Genomic DNA, 18,803 nt, shown 5'->3' with positions numbered 1-18,803 from the left:
CAAACCTGACGATTAATACCTTTAATTAATCACTTAATAATATTTATAACGATGACAATGGCAGCAGATAAATATATTTCAACGCAGTGTTTAAAGCTGTTCAATTATGTATTGAAGATTAAAATTTTTTACATTTTTCATATGCGTTCTCTCAATTTTAAACATGTGTGTGTGCGTATGTATATAAGCCACCCTAGTAATACAGAAAGATGGCAACATATAACTCCATCTATCCATCCCAATAGATGACACAAAGCTAAAGTGCACAAATGTTCCAGCACATATTTCAGCAAACAGGAGGACAAGAGAGGAACAACCACACAGGGTGAAATAATCAGCTCTGTTCTGGTTCAACAACAGCACAACAGCTCCATGAGGACGGGTGAATTCTTTCAAAATTCAGCCTGCTGCTATTCAACATGTTACACAAGTATAAAAGGTTCATTTCCCCTAATGGTGTGGGCAGGCTGAGCTGATGTGTGAGGCATGTCGCTTTTTTCACAACCTCTTCAATTCACTGCAACCACTCTCGCTCTGTAAGGTCCGGGGCTGACTCCATGAACCACATACAAGCTTGTTTTGGGATGAGCGTCCCAGAGATGCAACAGGGAGGGCATCACACAGATGAGAAAAATCAATAGTGTACCCACTTTAAAAATAACCCTGTGAGAGTGAATGCGATGAGCACTTTAGCAGATGTAGCAGATGTGAGACATGGGAAGAATTGGGAGGAGGGTGAAAAGGACAGAGTGTGATGAGGAATGGGCTGATGCACATTATGGATGGAGACAATCGGGCAGTCGGGCTGAGGGGTAAACAGTAATGTAATAAAGAAACAAAATATGAGTGGATATGAATAAGGCACGGACATTCGTTTTCTGACAGGCTGAGCTCAACCCACAGACAGAGACAAGGACAATGCTGAGAATGATGAATGAGTCACGAGGAGGGAAATGTCACATGAAAAATGAGCAGTGTGTAAAGACCGAGCCCCTGCAGAGGAGTCAAAGTCTTCAGGGATACAGTACATGAACATTATGAAGACTGAAGACGTCAAACTGCTTCTCATTCATAGTTTAGTACACTGATACTTCACTTGTGTTTCTGGAAGTTCAAACCCAAAACCTCAAATTTTAGGGAAGAGAAAGATCTTCACTGTTTATATGCGTAAACACACTTAATAAACAAACTTTTTTCGTTTTAATGTCTGAATAAACTGAATAAACAAACTGACCTTAAAGGACAACACAATTTCATAGTGTTTTACTTTGTTTAATATGTGGTGGACCCTGCCACCTTTCTAGCTTCAAACAGTGTTCTGGGGACCTTATTTTCCTCTGAGAACAGCTTGTTTAGTCAGTGATGGAAACAATTTCTGAGTTTGTATTATTACCTCATTAATATTGTAAATATTAAACGCCTGAGTTTGAATTTCTTCTCCAAAACTACACTGTGCCCCTTTAACTTCATGTACAAGCGTGAAGGAAAGTCTTTCTTCAGAAGCAAACAGGAGAGAGGTTGTGTTGATTTCCACTTTATCTGTCCACGGCTGATTAAAGTTGCTGCCTGGATTTAACTGGTGTCATGAGGAGCTAAGGTCTGTGGACAGAATTGCTACTTATGTTAAATTCTGGATATTTCTACCACTGATATTATGAAATCGTCTTTTGGCACCAGCCCTGCCTCTCAGAAATGTCCGGGGAGTTTGCTTGTTGATTCAAACACACCTGGACTACTAGTGGAAATGTACACAGCACTGATATATTTACTTTCCTGTGTTTGCTTTCTGGGATACACTTCTCGTTAAACTGACACAAAGCTGACAGGAATTTGGTAGCATATATAAACTGATCCCAGTTTGGCATGTTGACAGGAAGAAAATGCACCGCAGTGGGCCGGAGCGGTCCTAATGCATGCAAATCAGTACACATTATTTGCTGGCGCTCCATTTAAAAAGCCTGCCATCAGTGGCGCATTGGATGAACATTGTGACAAACACAGGTAGCTTAAATAATGCATTAGTTGTAAGCCTCCCTACAGCGATTATGTCCTGAATTAATCTAATGGGTCACTACAGCAAGCATCCAACTGTAGAACGAGGAGCATGCAGAACACCTACACACAGACAGCGACTGTCACTGAGCCAACAGGAAGTAATGTCAGGGTCACGATGAGCTGGAGCTCCAAACCTGTCTCTGTAATGTCTTTTTCAGCAGCTGGCTCCTGTCAACCCAGTAGCTCCATTAACACAACGGAGGCGGCCAGAGAGCTCACTAATAAAATACACTCTGAGGCTCCGCGTGTCGTGTGGCCACATCCTGTTACATAAACCACATGTAGCAGGCCTAACTGTGGCCTCAGGGGCCTCTGGTCTGCGGTTCAGCGGTATGTGGTGGGGTGGTGGCGGCGGCGGCGGCGGTGGTGGTGGTGGTGTTGAGAGCAGACTGGGAAACATCCAAACATTGTGGTTTGATATAAATCCAAGTATGGCCTGTAAGCCTGACATTATTTAAGGACAGCGCAGATCTGTGGACTTAACATCTTCAGCTACTGTTTGCAGTATTTTAGTCTTGTTTTATATGAGTTGTATTTCCGATGAACAATTACGTTTTTGTTTTTATATTGCTGCCTGAGGGGTATGACGGTTAACAAAGCTTCTCAAAATCTTGATTTTTTTCTTTTGATCCAAAAAGTAAATCTTTCTGTTTCTACTCTCCCTGTAAGGAATACTTTTTTATCTTTTTACATGTGAAAAATCACAATTTATATGTAATTTTAATATTTTCACATGTGAACTTGGTTTTAACACTTGAAAAGAAGATAATGCCACATGTGAAGCAGACATTTTTTACAAATAGCTGGCCTTTTTCACATATGATTCAAAGTTTTCACATTTTCTCACGTGAATTACATACCATTCATTCATATGTGATTGGCTTTTGTCACATTAGAACTTCCACGTTACCATCCCGAAAGGTCCGAAACATTTTTTTTGGTTCTGCTCTTAAAGAAACGGTGTGACATTTTGTGAAATGACTTCCTAAAGTCACTGCACATAACCCTCCGTAAAACCCCAACTTGACATTTTTACACCACATTTTGGATTAAATCAACAAAACCCGAGGTATATTTGGTGGACCATTTCAGCGTTTCTTAACTTCTATTTATTATCCGTACGAGAGAACGATGCCGACCGTGATTGATTAACTAATGTACAATCTGCCCTCGCTCTGCACATCCCATCTATTGACATTCACACATGCTCTGCAGAGAACCAGAGAGAGAAAGATGTTCTCTGGTGTTACGTCCCTCCTGTAAACGCACTGATTGTGATGCGACCTCTCCTATTTAATGTAGCCCTTCTTATGCTGTTCTTTCGTACGAGCTTGCAAGTGCACCCGGCGGGTTGTCTTGTAATTCGGTGGACGTTGGTTTTGATCGGCTGGATAATTAACAAGTATCCGAAACACGAGGTGTGCTTTTTTTTTTCTCTCTGACGGAGAAAGCAGATAACTTTGCTGGTAGAGCGAAAACGGAAAGGAGAGAGAAGGGAGGGGAACACTCCCCTGTAACTCCTCTTCAAACCACAACTTGTTGATTTTACACTGTGAAGTCTTCTGCGGGATTAAACGAATGAAAGGGGCGCTGTCAAAAGGCCTCAAGATCAGGTCATAAATTGGGACAGTCAGTCAATATTTCGCTTAAGTACTGCATACTCCTAAATAAAAAACTTTCGATGCCCTGGGGCAGTTAAGACGTTGGTAATCCAGTCTAGCTGTTTACCCTCAAAAATCCAGTGTTACTTATAAAAATCCATAAAAATATCAATTAATGCAACAGATAAAACAGAATCACCATCATGCAGTTATTCAACTCATCGCTCTTGATGTTTGAAGGTCATATGTACTAAAAACCTTGATCAAATGATACCGATCTTTACCCTGACTTGATTTTGTCCTTGTTATAATAAAAGTGACCTTTCGACAGAACCACTGAGGCTCCCTCTGTGTCTCCCGTCAAGCCTCAGCGCTACAGAAATCCATCTTTTCGTCCCCATCTGAGCTGAGGAGACCTCTCATTAGGTGGTCCAACTTGGATAATCAGCTTTCCAGCTCTGCGCCGCGTCTGCACACCCTGAGTGTCATGTGCACCTGCTGAGCTTCTTCGAGAGTTTGACTTCTTCGGGGGTTCAAAGACACCAGAAATCCCCGAGAGCTTCATCTGAAAACAGCCACGGCAAAACAGCAGTGTCTTTGAAAAACAACTCACAGAGCCTGAGGAGCAGTTGTCCACCTCCCCGACCTCGTAGAGGACAACATCCTTGATGAACACAGCGATGGCCTTCAGGATAAATGACACAAACAGATGCATGTGGATGTAGTTCCTCGTGCAGTGGAGCTTCCTAGGCGACAAAGAGGCGAGACACACACACACAATTCAATAAAGAGGGCCTTCACACTAATTATCCAATGTCCTTGGAGTTAATAGCTTAAAATGACAGCAAATAACAGACTGACTAAACTCATAATTAAGCTCATTAGTTCCTTTTATCACTGCGTGGGAGGATCTGCTTTAGAGCACTACGAAAGCGTTTGATGGTCCTTCACATCATTCGCCAATAAAGTCGAGAGGTGTGGATTTCAAAATGACTAATCGGAAACATTTTGAAGTGCTTGAGCATCAACTTCTCGACTTCCTCGTCACGTTTATCACATACCATGAAGATTCAATATTTAGGGAGAGAGCGAGAGATGGCACGATCACATCTGTGATTTGCTTCAATTGTTGTTCATGCAGGTGATGTTGGTTTCCAGCGCATGTATAATCACTTAATACCCCCTCAGGGAGTAATTTAAGTTCCATCTCACCTTATCTCACAGCCATGAAAGCTTGTTAACATTAAGTCACAGCAGCTTATAATGACAATTGTTAAAAGGCTGTTAATCCAAATTTGGTCCACACTCCAAACTGTTAAATGCTTGTTTTCCTCAGCAACATTTCAGTTTTAGACACTCAGAGACTTCAGTCTAAGTGCTCAGGCAAACACTGACAGAGGAGAAAGCTCAGCAGAATTAAAGTGTTGAAATTCCACATGTGTAATCATCTGCTGTTTCTATTTTGGGGGCAAAAGTGAGATCTAATCTCACTGCGCTGGTGTCGTCGTAACTAGAGACTGTAATTTTCCATTTCGGCTTATAGTCAGTACTTTCACTACAAGTATCATTTTCTTCTCAAGGTTAAATGATTTTGGATCAGGGGAGGAAACCTTTTCTTCTAGAGCAGAGATCTGACTGTTTTGGATCGATTAAACAGAAATAATCAAACAAAATGGATGAGGTAATCTATTAGATTTCTCTCTCCCGGTAGTTTTAGAGACAGTCGACCAAATCAAAGCCACCGTTACCTTGAGTAAAACCCCCAAGTCATCCCTATAACATTGATGCAATTTTGAGACTGACGTATTCTGTCAAAAATATTGTGATATTTGACTCTGAAGTGCTTTTGAATTGATTTTAAAGATAAGATGCCTATTGTCTAAAAAAACCCCAATATTATTTTAAGGCCATATCAGCCAGCCCATTTCAGACATGTCTGAAATAACAGCTGGACAGAGAGGAGTGGGCAATGTAAACATTTTTAGGCAACAGAGATTACGACTGAAAAGGTTAAAGAAATGATTTTAGAAGAGAGTGCTGGTGACATTTATGGATACGGACGAAACAGTCCCAATGACGTAGGTACCCAAACTGCTGCACTATAGGTTGCTGTAGTTCACAAAGTAAACGTTGTTCAGCTTTTGCCGCAGTGAAGCTGAGTTGTCTCAGAATAGGGTACGGGAGGAAAACAATAGGAGCACGCCTCATTTTCTCAGAAAGACCGATGAAAGACATGCAGACAGAGAGATAGCATTGAGCAACCAAAGCTAGTTTATCAAAGGCTATAGTCCTGATTGACGTCATGACTTCGGCTCTCAAAAGACCAAACTGCAACAAATGCGACAGGCTGTCATATTTTTGCTTCCGACCTGTAATCTTTTAGAAACAGGTGTGACTCTTTCCACCACACCAACCCCTGTTAAAACCCCTCACTGTAACCCCCTCAGCTATCTTCACCCTCCCACCGCCCTGTCATTACTCTCCTCCAGGCTCAAACCTGTTGGCCGGCTCGAATTCACACCTTCACACATTTTCTTTTATCATCCTGACCTTGGCCCGCCTTGTGGCTCTGGATGCACGAGGGTGAACGCAACTCTCAGGTGGACACACTTTCACACCTACTGCATGTCTCTGCGGAAAACATGAAAAGTAGCTCTGACCTGTGACTAATGCAGTATTACACAGTGTAGCAGCGGGGGCACGCTATACTACTAGAAAAATGCTGACAAAAAAGAAGTGATAGAAAAAAGTAATTCTCTTTCTCCCCGTGGCCCTGTAGGGAATTAGTGGGCACACAGTAAAGAATGGATGGTTGGATGGAAGAAAGAAAATACTTGTTGCATCACATTATTTTGGCTGTGAATTCAAGTGAGCACAGAGGAGAGCTCATGCAGCATGAAGAGTGATTTCACAGCCAGAGTACTCGTGTGGGGATTATTCCAGCAGAGCAAAGAGCTTATTTACAGTGCGTTCAGTGACAAAATGCCGAAATGGAGACCATCCGTCTACTTATAAACTGCTTTTTCCTATTTCCTTGTTACGACGACTGAGGTGGAAAAACTGCATTTAATCAAAAGAATCAGCTTTTTCTGACTTTAGTTCTGAACACTGTGGTTTTATACGCTATTAGTTACAGCATTTTTCAGCCACTTTCTTTTACATGAATCTAATTTCAAATACAGTACTCTACTGTTTTCCCAATTTTTACTGGTAATGCATCAGCAATTTGTATGGAGGAGTGAAACTGCCAAAATCAGACGTAAATAAGTAAATAAATGGCAATATAAAAAAATGTAGGAATTAATTGATTTAATGTGACATACAAAGGTCAATTAAAGCAGAAATATCCATTTAAGTCACATTCTATAGATTAATTAATGCCTACATTTATTTTCATTAATCATTTTTGATGCATTTGATGCCATCTTTAATTATTTATTGTGACATTTATTTATTTATTTCTGACTTGGGCAGTTTCGGTCTTCCCCATATTCCTGTAAAAGGATTACTGATGAATATGTGTCCCTATAATATGTGTGTTAATTGCACAGTATTAACCTATTAAGATTCAAAACAATTTTAAAATGTGCCCATTTAAACTGGGCTGAAATGGTTACACTGCATACTGCAACACACTTATGAGCAATGTAAATATATACAGTATATTGTGTCTACCAAACCTAATACCTTTTTGAACAAGCATTTCCAGCAACTACAGAACCAAAAGAACGTTCCTAGGTCCCTTTAATCAGTATTATCTGAGTCATGCACATACTGTCTACTGTGTATTGTCTATTTATTGTCCTCTAGGGTAAAGAATTTGCCACCTGCCACCAAAGCTGTGATCTCCATCATTCTTGACATCAAAACTGTAATTGTGTTTGAGGAGCTTACAATCAGTCGCTCACTTGTCAAATATCAAACACGTCACTGTACTTCTGACATATAATCTCCAAAACACTGCAGATAAGTGCCCTCAAAAGATCAAGGCAGTGAAATGAATGAAAGCATCACCACGTTTGACTGACAGTTTAATTCAGAGAGCATTTTATATCTTTCTTCCTGTCTTTCATAGTTTCACATAAGCCTCGTTTTTCCGCCCGGGTGTGAAGCTGAGCTGATCGGAGGTTATCAAATCCCAGTTCAGATGTACTGCCTAAGTGTTTGATGTACAAACCGTCATGTTGTCCGTATCATACTGCCCAGCAGGAAGAAGTCAACGTCAGTTTGCTTTATGGTAGATTGCTCTTATTAATGCTCTACACAGGGGGTCCTGCAGCCGTGACTGTTTGTTCGCCTTCTTCTTCTCTTTATTCTCTCCTTTTATCCGTTCTTTAAACAACTGACCACAGGAGGCCGGGGACAGGGTTTATGTTTCAGGAATTATCATAAAAGTCAATAGTGCAAATCCTCAAGCTGCTGTCAGGAGTGAAAACATAGATTTCTGTTTGCTTCTCTCTACGTACGCTGAGAAAAAAATGAGCAGTCGTGTGGTGAGTGTGTCTCACTGTTTTTCTACATACCTGAAGATGCAGAGGATCACAATGGCTGTGGTGAGAGAAATGAGGGAAACACTGTGGCCGATGGTGTAGCCTATCTTCACCTGCCAGAAAAACTTGCCCTGAAGGAAAATAAAAGAACACGACATCAACACAAGTCAAATGATAAGTTTTTATTTCTGTGTGTATTGAAACAAAGTAAAATAAAAACACAGTAATGATCACTGGGGCAATTTCTCTGCAGAATAATACATGTTTTTATTTTTGAGAGTTTTCCTCCAGTTTAATACTTTATATCACCGGAGCTCCAGACTCAAAAACACGCACCCAGTGATGATTGGCTGCGAGGGAAGCATGATATTGGATTTGTGCAGATATTATTCTAACTCATTGTTGCCTACTTCCAATACCAATATATCCACATAATCCTTTTTTTCCACCTAATGGAAGTGTCATGATCAAACAAAGGGGGCACAGATGCAAGACGCACAGGCAGGCAGGTAACTTGAACAAAAAGCGAGCTTTATTAACATAAAGCTGATAATCCAAAAAGCAAGAAAAGGCGAATAACAAAACCAAAAGTTAAAGCAAAGTAGAAAGCAGAAATGACTTGAGGAATCAGGAACCAAAAGCCAGAAACACACAACATGAAGCTGGGACAGGGAGACACAGGAACAGATAAACTGACAGGGAGAGAGGGGAAGACGGTGACTAACTGATGGGACACAGGTGAACACAGACAAAGAGAGGAAATGAAAAGCAAAACGTGACTGATGAGGACAGAACTTGACACCATGACAGGCAGAGAGCTTCAAGTCTTTCCTGTGGTGGAATTTACATATTATCAGACCTACTCTTATCAAACTTTCCCTCACCTCATAAGACTCAATCCAACTGGATTTGCTGACGCACTGCAAGCTAACATTCGTTGTCGTCTTCTGTAATAGCTGGATTTCACACGAAGCCTTTGCTTGTCTCTCTACAATGTTGCTGCCGTGGCACTGTATGATTTTTTTGTGCTTGATGAAAATGAGATTAAGAGCTCTGCATCCTGTGGCACACGGAGGTATCAAGTATGCAGAAGGACGGACATCAAATTCCTTTTAGAGCTCTTCACCAGCCTGGTCCCTCCTGACTTCCTATGTGGCATACTAATGAGGCCGTCACAGAGCAGAGTACCCACCTAGAAAGCTTTTACTGCACTGTAGAGCACATCAGCTCTCTGCTCCACCTTCGTCAACACGGATTAACTCTCTCTGCATTACACTGGATAAGACCAACATGTGATGTATTTATTCCCTTCCTTGCCTTGAAGGCAACATGAATAACCTCTAATGACTCATAATGTCTGATAACAGAGGCAGGATATACTAACTGAGCCAGGCTTGTCAATGAAAATCAAGAGTGTTCTGCTTTAAAGACATATGCCTGCTTCAGGAAGCAATGTTGACTGATAGATATATTCACCTTTGGTGTAGTCTGAATACTGTTTTAGTTCATGAATTCTTCACACAAGAAGAGGAGAAAAAGGAATGAACATAACTTTCTTGCCAAGAGTTCAATACCTCTCTCTTGTCTGTGGGTTAAAGTGGATAAAATCAATATTTTTTATAATAAGTCTAGATCAAGAGAGTGCAATATGAAATGAGTCAGTACCACCCCTCCAATAATTACAACAACTCTGCAGTTATCTTCAGTCTTCCAGTCCAGACAGTGCAAACATAGTGGAGACATGAATTTACACTTTCTGAGCATGTCATTATCGCAAATGCACATCCATAAATCCACATAGGAATCACAGAAAAACTATACTCCTCAAACATCAGAACTTGCCTGTGATTTGTCACAGGTTAAAGTTTTCTGCAGCATCAGAGTAATCCAGTGACAGCTGTCTGTACCTTCATGGGTACACCACAAACAGAAACTGCTAACAGATAATTCAGCTTTCTGTTAATGGTGCCAATTTGCCTAAATGCAAACATATATAGGTTAAAACACAGGGCTCAAGTTGCAGCCAATGGCTAAAGAAGATTGGGAGTGACAAAACTCTTTAACTCTTTTTACATTTTTTTTTTTACATTACAGTAGAAGTGGGTTCTCAGAGGGGCAGAGGGGGGTTAACAGACTTTGAAAACCCTTTGGTGTAGAGCAAACCAGAGATAAAGGAGACTGATCTGGGTGATTTTACACCCACGATGCTGCACTTTTTTGACTTCATGCGCCAATGAGCAGCTTTAATAGGAATGAATGGGGCTCCACCTCCCACATTGTATCCATATATCAAATGAACTGCAAGAACAACAATTTGTGGTTTTACAGGGAATTACGTGCTATTACTTTCTCTGGGTGGACAGGGAACCAGTGGAGACACTGGACAAATGTTTCACTTCGAAACCTCTACTAAAACCAAAAATTTCTATTTAACATATGTGACAATGAAACTCAGCAAGCGCCAAACTAAATTCTTGTGTTTTTCTCATTTGATTTTATATCCAGTACTTCTGACCTTGTCTACAAAAATCCACCAGAAGCAGAACAATAATTACCAACGCTTTTCAAAGCTCCAAGATGCTAACATGGACAAACAGTTCTCATGTTATGCAGCGCATTCAGTGGTCTTCTTTGTCCCTTGAGGCCATAAAAGAAAGAAACAATTGAATGCAGGCATAGAAAAAGTATGAGTCGTGAAATTAACGATCAATAAAGCTATTTTCCTGATAGCCCCGACAACATCCTCCCACTGAGAAGACAAGGATGTTCTTATTAAATTCTTCCTGCCCACTGGATCTCGAGCTAGTTTCGCACTGTGCCACAGAGTTCATTCACAATTGGACCATTGGGTATCTGCTCTGCTGCCTCTTATTGACAGCAGAGGTGTACTCACATCGTCGCTGGTGCTGTTGAGATTGTATCCACAGTTCACGGCGATGTCAAAAGGATGCATCTCAGTCCAGCCGTCTGCTGTGCAGGTCTTGGAGAGGTTACCTGGATTTTGTGAAGGCATGCAGAGGTCAAAGCCACTTCAAAGCAGATTTCCCTTTTATCTGCTCAACAAGTTAGTTTAAATTTATCCAACGCTCCACTGCTGTGAGACCTACGGTGGAATGAGTGACCTCGTATCTCGGCTTGTTGTGTCACTGCAAACAACTAGAAAACCTCCACAAACTTGAATCTCTCCCACTAATGTGAGCCGTTACTGACTCTGTGCCTGCAGAGGGCACTGACATTCTGATCCTCATCCAACCATAAATAAATATTAACACGCTCGAGTCAAGGAATGGTATGCATGTCATATGAGGAAACATTATCATGCCGAGACCATTATTCTTTGGTATTTTTTTTATTTATTTCCCACACAAGAGTCATAATGATGCAGTTTGGGTGGATGTTTTGGGCACAAAGTGCAGACCAGGGAAGCATTATCGAAACAAAAACAGGACACAAAGAGGCATGGTATCGAATAAGTGAGGAGGTTGGCTTGCCAGGTGTGTAGCCAGTTTTGTGAAATATTGTGTTAAAGGACACACAGCTACATGACAAGCCCAATCAGTAAGTGAATTTGTTTATGCTATAACTTCCTGTGGGGTTGGTACATTGAAATACAAGATCAGATTGTTTGGCAGAAAGGAATTAAAATGCATTGACAGACAACATTTACTTGAACATATCGCTACTTGCCAAATAACATGAATAAATAACCACAATTCTTCATTATGTTGATTCCAAACTTAAACTTAAGGATCACTGAATAACTGTATTCAAGGCCGCTATCAAGCAGCAACATGTTCGGACAATTCGGAAAGCATATTGTGGCATTGTTGTGTAGCTGGAAACGTTAAGTAGTCTCTGTTGATTTTACCTTTCTGTGTAATAACGTAGGCAATAAAATAGATCCGTTGAGAGCTGTGACCTCTCTGGTGGAGGTGTAATATGCTTCATTACTTCATTTGTTGTCATATTGATTCTCACTGCGATTGTCTGCTCTTATTTTTCACTGTTACGACTTTGTGGTTTTCTTTTGCTTCTTTTACGGATTGTTTATATGAGCTTTTGTATTGAATAAAATTATATGTGATACAACTGCTTATGCATTACTGTAAGAACATCCAGATTATCATTTCTTCCCCCGTGCAAAATCCATACAGCAGAACCAGAAATATCGCCTTTTTTATTCCACACTTTCTTCTTCCTTTTCAAAACTTGTCCCACCCACATATTAAATGCTTCCTACACTCATGATATCAACAGATACTGAAGTGATTGCTCCACTGTCCATATCCTATTGATACAATCCATTAAGATCAGTTTTCCCTTACACACTGTGCTAGATATGACCTGCTATTTCCTCTGCCGAAGACATACTTTTTGTGCGTAATTGCAGGAGACGAGCACCAGAAATAGTCGGTTATTTGGTTTATTCATGGGATTTATTCATGGTTTATTCATTTGTGGTGCATCAGAGGTTCATGTAAAAAGCTTAACCCCAAATGAGACCTCAACTTCAATGTGACCAACAGACAAGCTGCTCTGCGCATGCAAACCTGGACAATTATGACCAAATGTTATCATACGCAGGCACAGAGCTGTGGAGGAAAGCATGTGCAGCAGGAGGTCGGTGTCTAGAAACGCTGATCAGCCAGAGAAAGGTTTGCTATCGCCGCTGCCGTGGCTGCATTTGAGCTTCATGCTGGGATGATGGGTTTAAATTCAGCCTCATTTTCCCTCTTATTTCATCCTTAGTCCACCCCTCTATTAACCAAACATGCTTTCATGGATGTGTATGTTCACTCCACACACACACACACACACACACACACTAAATGAAACATTGACTATAGAAGGTGTGAAGTCATTGTTCAGGCCAATCGACTCATTTGTAGTCAGGGTGGTAGACTCGCAGTCTGTTCAATAGATTTATTACTGCACTGCAGAATATTGCAGAATGGAGGAGCAAGGGGACGACAGAAAAGCACTACAGAGAAAAGCGACTTCATCTGGACTCAAGGCCGTTTCACAGACAGATATTGTATCAGCTTGAACAGTTTTACACATATACAGATTGTAAAATACATCTTACACACGATATATAAACTTGTCTGTGCCTCCTGGACAAACTGGCAACACCTTTACTATACAACAAGACACAAAAGTTTAATTTAAGTTTCTGAACTGCTATTTCTAAGTATGTGTCACTCAGGCTTTCTTCTGTTGCACTCAACAGAAATTGCTCTTCAGAGTCTCAACTGACAGACTTAAGAGGTGGTTGTGTCTCTGGGTGAGCCCTGCAGTGCTTCTCCCACTATCTCTCTGACAGGACTGTCTCGGTTGCTCTTGGCGACTCTGCCTCTTCATCTGAAGCTCTGTTTCGGGGTGTGCCCCAAGGGTCGGTCCTTAGCCCTGTTCTGTTTGGTGTGCTTCTCTTTGAACAGATCTTAAGAAACTTTAAAGATGTTGCATATCTCTGCTACGCAGATGATATTCAGCTTTTCATTCATTTAATTTAAAGGGCCATTTTACACACTAAAGTGTGTTTACAGGTCTTGGGGAGTACTTCTGTGTATGTGAAAAAGAAGTATATAGCCTTTTGTGGCTCCAGAGGAAGCTGTGTCTAATCTTATAAATTGCCTCCAGTGATGTGGCGAAGTTGCACTGTGTCCACTGGTCTCGCACTGCACTACTATAACACTGTTTGACTTATTATGGACAGTTTAAAAACAAATGATCAAAATCGATACAGCAGAACCAGAGATATCGGCTTTTTTATTCCACACATTCTTCTTCCTTTTCAAAACTTGTCCCACCCACATGTTAAATGCTTCCTACGCCCATGATATCAACAGATACTGTAGTGATTGCTCCACCATCCATATCCTACTGATACAATCCGTTAAGATCAATTTTCCCTTACATAGTCACTGTTTTGAGGGACCCAAGATGATGGATCTTTAAATACCAGAGAAGAAGAGAAGCTCATGGACAGCCATCCTCTGATAGTCCCATTACCACCACTAACAGCTCGATCTGTGAATTCTCATGCAGGAGGATCGTTTTGATGTCCTGTATGATGCGAGCAGCTGTCATGACATTTTCTTGTATGTAAGAGAACAAAGCAAAAGTGGGGCGCCGTCATCGGCTGCAGCGTCGGGCCATTTGCAGAGAAAAAGATGATCCCACCTAGCTGGGTCACACTCACCTGAGACAGTCCTTCTCACACAGTCATTTACAACTAAACTTACTGCTGAGGAGAACCCAGGTCACTCCTGCTTTCAATCATTATATTTCTTTGATAACAAGCAGCGAGGGAAATACAAAGAATGTGTTTTCATTCAGTCATGTCAGGTCATCTCTATGGAGAATCTGTCAGTCAGTTGAGTGAAACATATCCAGCACTGCTCAGAGACACAGTCTGCATCAAGATCCCTTAAGATTCAGGTGAGTGGGATGATTGATTAGAGATAATCATACGCTGTAAAGCATGATTGACGACGGCATGCTCTTACTCTAATAGATTATGTTTTCAGACATGGTGTTGCACCTGAATGGCGTCAGCTTGCTGGAAATTGATTTTTGTTTATCAGGCATCTCTCTCTGTCTACTTGGAAACTCAGTAAGTGCTGGAATAGGCTGATATTTTCCTCCAATTGCATCTCAAATGTACAGTTTGTCCAATAGGTTTTCCGACAGTTGTAATAAATCCTGATGATGAATGCCCTTCTATGTGCCCACATAAGATATGAAGTAATTTAGAATGAAATTTCTTTGACACTGATTGTATTCTCTGAATACCCTAGCAGCTGCATGTAGCTACAATGCTAACAGGATGATGTTTAGCGTGTGTTTGTATACCATGTTTAGCATGTTAGCATGCAGCTAGCTAGCACTAAACACATGGTACAACTGATGCCGATGAGAATGTCATTAGTTTTGCAGAAATGTGGTCATAATCAGTAGGCAGTTAGCAAAATGATCTTCCTATCCAGCGTTTCTATTTTAAGTGGCACAGCTTTCCTAGCCTTTCGTCATGCAAGATGGCGCCACGTGAGTGGCAGCCTGTTGCAGCAGCTCTCGCTCACCTTTGAGCTTTTTCTTCTTTCTTCTTCTGATTTCTGGCACAAGCGGTCCAGGAAACTAACAGGCTGATTGTATGTGTTGTAAATCACTCACATTACGCTACTCAGCCAAAACTGTGTATTGCGTTAAGCATGGTGATTCAAATCAGACATACACACACAGACAAGAAACAAGACAAGAGATAACGGGTGGACCACAAAAACAGCTAAAACATCTATTGGGACCAAAAGTTAATGAATCATAAAAGTGATTGCGAGTCATCATGAGGGTGAGTTAGTCAGTATGAATATTCACCTGGGTTTTATGAATATTTGTACAAAATTACAATACAAAATCGTTGTCCATGTTTTCTAGAAGGACACAGAAGTTTTTTCTAATCGGGTGTCCCTACCAGCAGGAGGGCATGATTTAATCGGTGCCTTTAAAACAAAAGAAATGGTCAGGTTGAAGTTTAGCAGGGCTTTGTCATCATGATTATGAAAATAAAAACTTGGTTAAATTAGGAAATGTTTGTGGTCTTGGTTTAAAGAAACCAACATTAACTGCTGGTTTGAATCAGCAAACAAACAGCAGTGTCCTGTCGCATGGACCCATGGCTAAAAGAAGCCATCATAAAAACCCTCAATTGATAATAAAAAAAAAGTATGATTCAGATTCACAGCAGAGAAAGAGAGAACGCTTTCTTTCTTGTACTAAAGAAATAACATTTTATAAGAATGCTCAAATAATTGAGAAATTGTCATAGACAGTGTTCAACAACTCAATAAATTGAGCGAATTTCTAAGGGAGTCTGGTGTTCATGTTTGCTGTGTGCAAAACCTTTTCAAATTGTTGTAAATATATCTTAGAAAGAAAGTGCTGAACTAGAAGTACAACAGAGTTTTTGAAGTCACAGATTTAGAGAGATTTATCTGCAGTCTCAGTCGTGTCTCTGTGTCCCTCCAGAGGAGTTCACCTCAAGCTGTTTCCATCTCATTATATTTGTTTTGAGTTTGAAGGTAAACTCCTGCAGTATTTGCATGCAGAATATTTACCATTTTGATTTTGAAGTTTTATGAATTTGTTTTTCCGTTTTCCAAAGGTTTACACAGCACTCAATTATCTGACACCAGCAGACACCAATCTCCTTCTGACTTTACTGTTGTTTGTATACTTTCAGTAGCATTCAGAGCTGAATTATGATGAGGCCTTGAACATACAGAACATGTCCGTCAAGCTTAAAGAAAGTTTGGTGCGCCGAAGTGTCTAATGGGGATTACAAAACTCCCACAGTTACTTTTGACCAAGTCTGCCCCTGCTATGCCTGCCACAGCCAGTCAGGAGCAAAACTCACATACAGTATGTGACCTGCAGACATCAGTAAACATGTTTGGTTGACTTTAGGAAACTGAAACTACTTGTTTGAGCTCAAGGTTTAACATTGAGATATGATCGTTGGTCTCAGTAACACATGTTCCTGGTTATTTTAAATATTTGAACACACAATCAGTGTTCTGATTATGGCTCAGTCTGCACCAATACCAAGCTGAGACCCCCACATATCGACTTGTACCTGCCAGTCCTGTGATCACTTGTACTTTACTACTGAAAAAGTGGAATTAGTAAAAGCCATGTTGCATTATTTTTGTCTTTTCTTCCAACATAAATAAATGGAGGACCTGTGTGTCTGGCTTATACTACGATTGTAGATGCAAAGCGCATAATCACTGAGACGAGCCGTCATAGTCGTCTCTCACAATGAAAGATTAATTGCTGTGATGTCTGCTTAGCTGAGCAGTCCAACACTAAGTGTGACCGGCAAGAAAAACATCCACTTTAGCTGTAAAGTGGCACAGAAGTAGTGAATAGTTCATCATTGTTATACTGAAAACATATGCAAATGTATTATTTCTGCATGTTTTAGCATACTGAATTAACCCTTTACATGTTACTGTGAAAGCACGTTTGTACACAGGTTGCAGAGGAAATTATCTTAATCACGATAAAAATAATGAATTGATATGACTGTAACGAGGTCAAAGCAAGTAAACAGACACTAGACAGTCCATCTTTTTGGGAGACAAGACAAACATACCACTCGGACGGGAATCTACAGCTCGACCGATAGATGTGCAGACAATAGTTCTCACTTATTTCCTCCATGTGTGTGTTTTAGTGGGCGGAGCCAATAGTGTTGGAGGTAATGTGTAAAAAAAAAAAGTCACTGTACAGCAATGTATGACTTTTAGCAGCTAAAAAGTAAAATTAGTGCCTTCAATGAGCGCTATTTTAGCGTTCATGCAAAACACTGGCTATTCCTGACCCCAAGCTAGAAAAAGTTAAGTAAGGTTGTCCTAGTCACAATCTGGAGGGGGGGACCATACAACTTGGCATACTGACTGGGATTGTTATTTTTGGAGTTTTGGAGATATCGGTCCTAAAGTCTCAGCTTGGCACTTGGCTTGTGGTGCTCAACGTGCTAAGGAAATACATTTGAAAAACTCAACAGCAATGTCTCGTTCCAGAAATCATGACTGGTTACTGCCATCTAGTTCCATTATATTCGAGAGAAGGCAGGCATATCTCCAAAAGTCGGCAACTCACACCAAAATAGTCTGGGTGGATAAAAAGCCCCACAGGTGAAAGGAAAAGTATGTATTTTTGACTTTAAAGTGAACTTTGAAGATTAAGTATAACCTACCACCAGGAGCGACACCACCTCTCTTTTAACCTGATACCACAGGACATGGGCATGTTCTGCTTTCATGCTTGTTCCACTTTGTTAAGCGTCCTTGGGTACCCTGAAAGGCGCTATATAAATTAAATGTATTATTTTTGTTATCATTATTATTATGGGCATATGTCAGCAAACTGTTTAAAACAAGTCTGAATGTGTTTTAGCATGGCTGCGTACAACACTCACAGTTGTGCTGAGAGATGGTTATAAGTGCATAGTTGTTTCCTTTGATTTTTTCTTGTGTATACAACTTTCCTTTCATAAAACACAGATGAGGTGAATCGGGGTAAAAGCAATTTCCGTATTAAAGGTAAAGCAACAAAAAGGAGCAGATGTGAATGGGAAACTCAATCAGTGCGAAGATTAGGGTTGTGCACAAACAGCTGCAGCTCAATATCTGGAAAAGGTCATGAACATCATGTAATTTCAATGTGAATGAAAATGAAAAAGGAAGGGTAGAATATTTAGTTTATTCCAAAATGACATTTGCCTCTGTTTGATGACGCCCCCACCACAAAGTCTGACAAAAAGAGTGTGACTAATAAAATCTGGCTTAATCCTGACACCTGTTCATGTTCATGGGATGGAGTCGCCTGTGAAATCGGCCATCTGGACCGACCCTTCAGATCCCTTACCTGATTATTATTATTATTGTTTCACAATAAGATATCAGTGCTGAAACTTCCTGTGTGGCAACAACATGACATGTACATAGAAGCGGAGCAAGTCCGAACTTTGAAAAAACAGAAAAACTCTTCAGATCTTCTTATTAAAGCAAGTTAAAAGTATAATTTGTAGAATATGGCCAAAATTCAAAGGGGGCTTCATATCACAAGAGTAATTGACGACTGCTGCCCTTCA

The 18,803-nt window shown here is 40.6% G+C and overlaps 1 protein-coding gene across 1 annotated transcript in view; it reads right to left on the bottom strand.

Annotated features, from left to right (window-relative positions):
• The window catches only part of vipr1b (vasoactive intestinal peptide receptor 1b), a 48,423-nt gene that overhangs the window by 10,684 nt on the left and 18,936 nt on the right, over positions 1–18,803 (bottom strand). The window contains 3 exon segments of the mRNA XM_073488900.1: positions 4,270–4,402; positions 8,180–8,277; positions 11,040–11,140. Of these exon segments, the coding sequence (XP_073345001.1) occupies positions 4,270–4,402; positions 8,180–8,277; positions 11,040–11,140 (332 nt within the window).

The sequence above is a fragment of the Pagrus major genome, chromosome 19, assembly GCF_040436345.1.
Source record: "Pagrus major chromosome 19, Pma_NU_1.0".
Taxonomy (NCBI): domain Eukaryota; kingdom Metazoa; phylum Chordata; class Actinopteri; order Spariformes; family Sparidae; genus Pagrus; species Pagrus major.
Note: the sequence above shows the minus strand (reverse complement) of the source record. Positions and strands in the feature narration are given on the sequence as shown.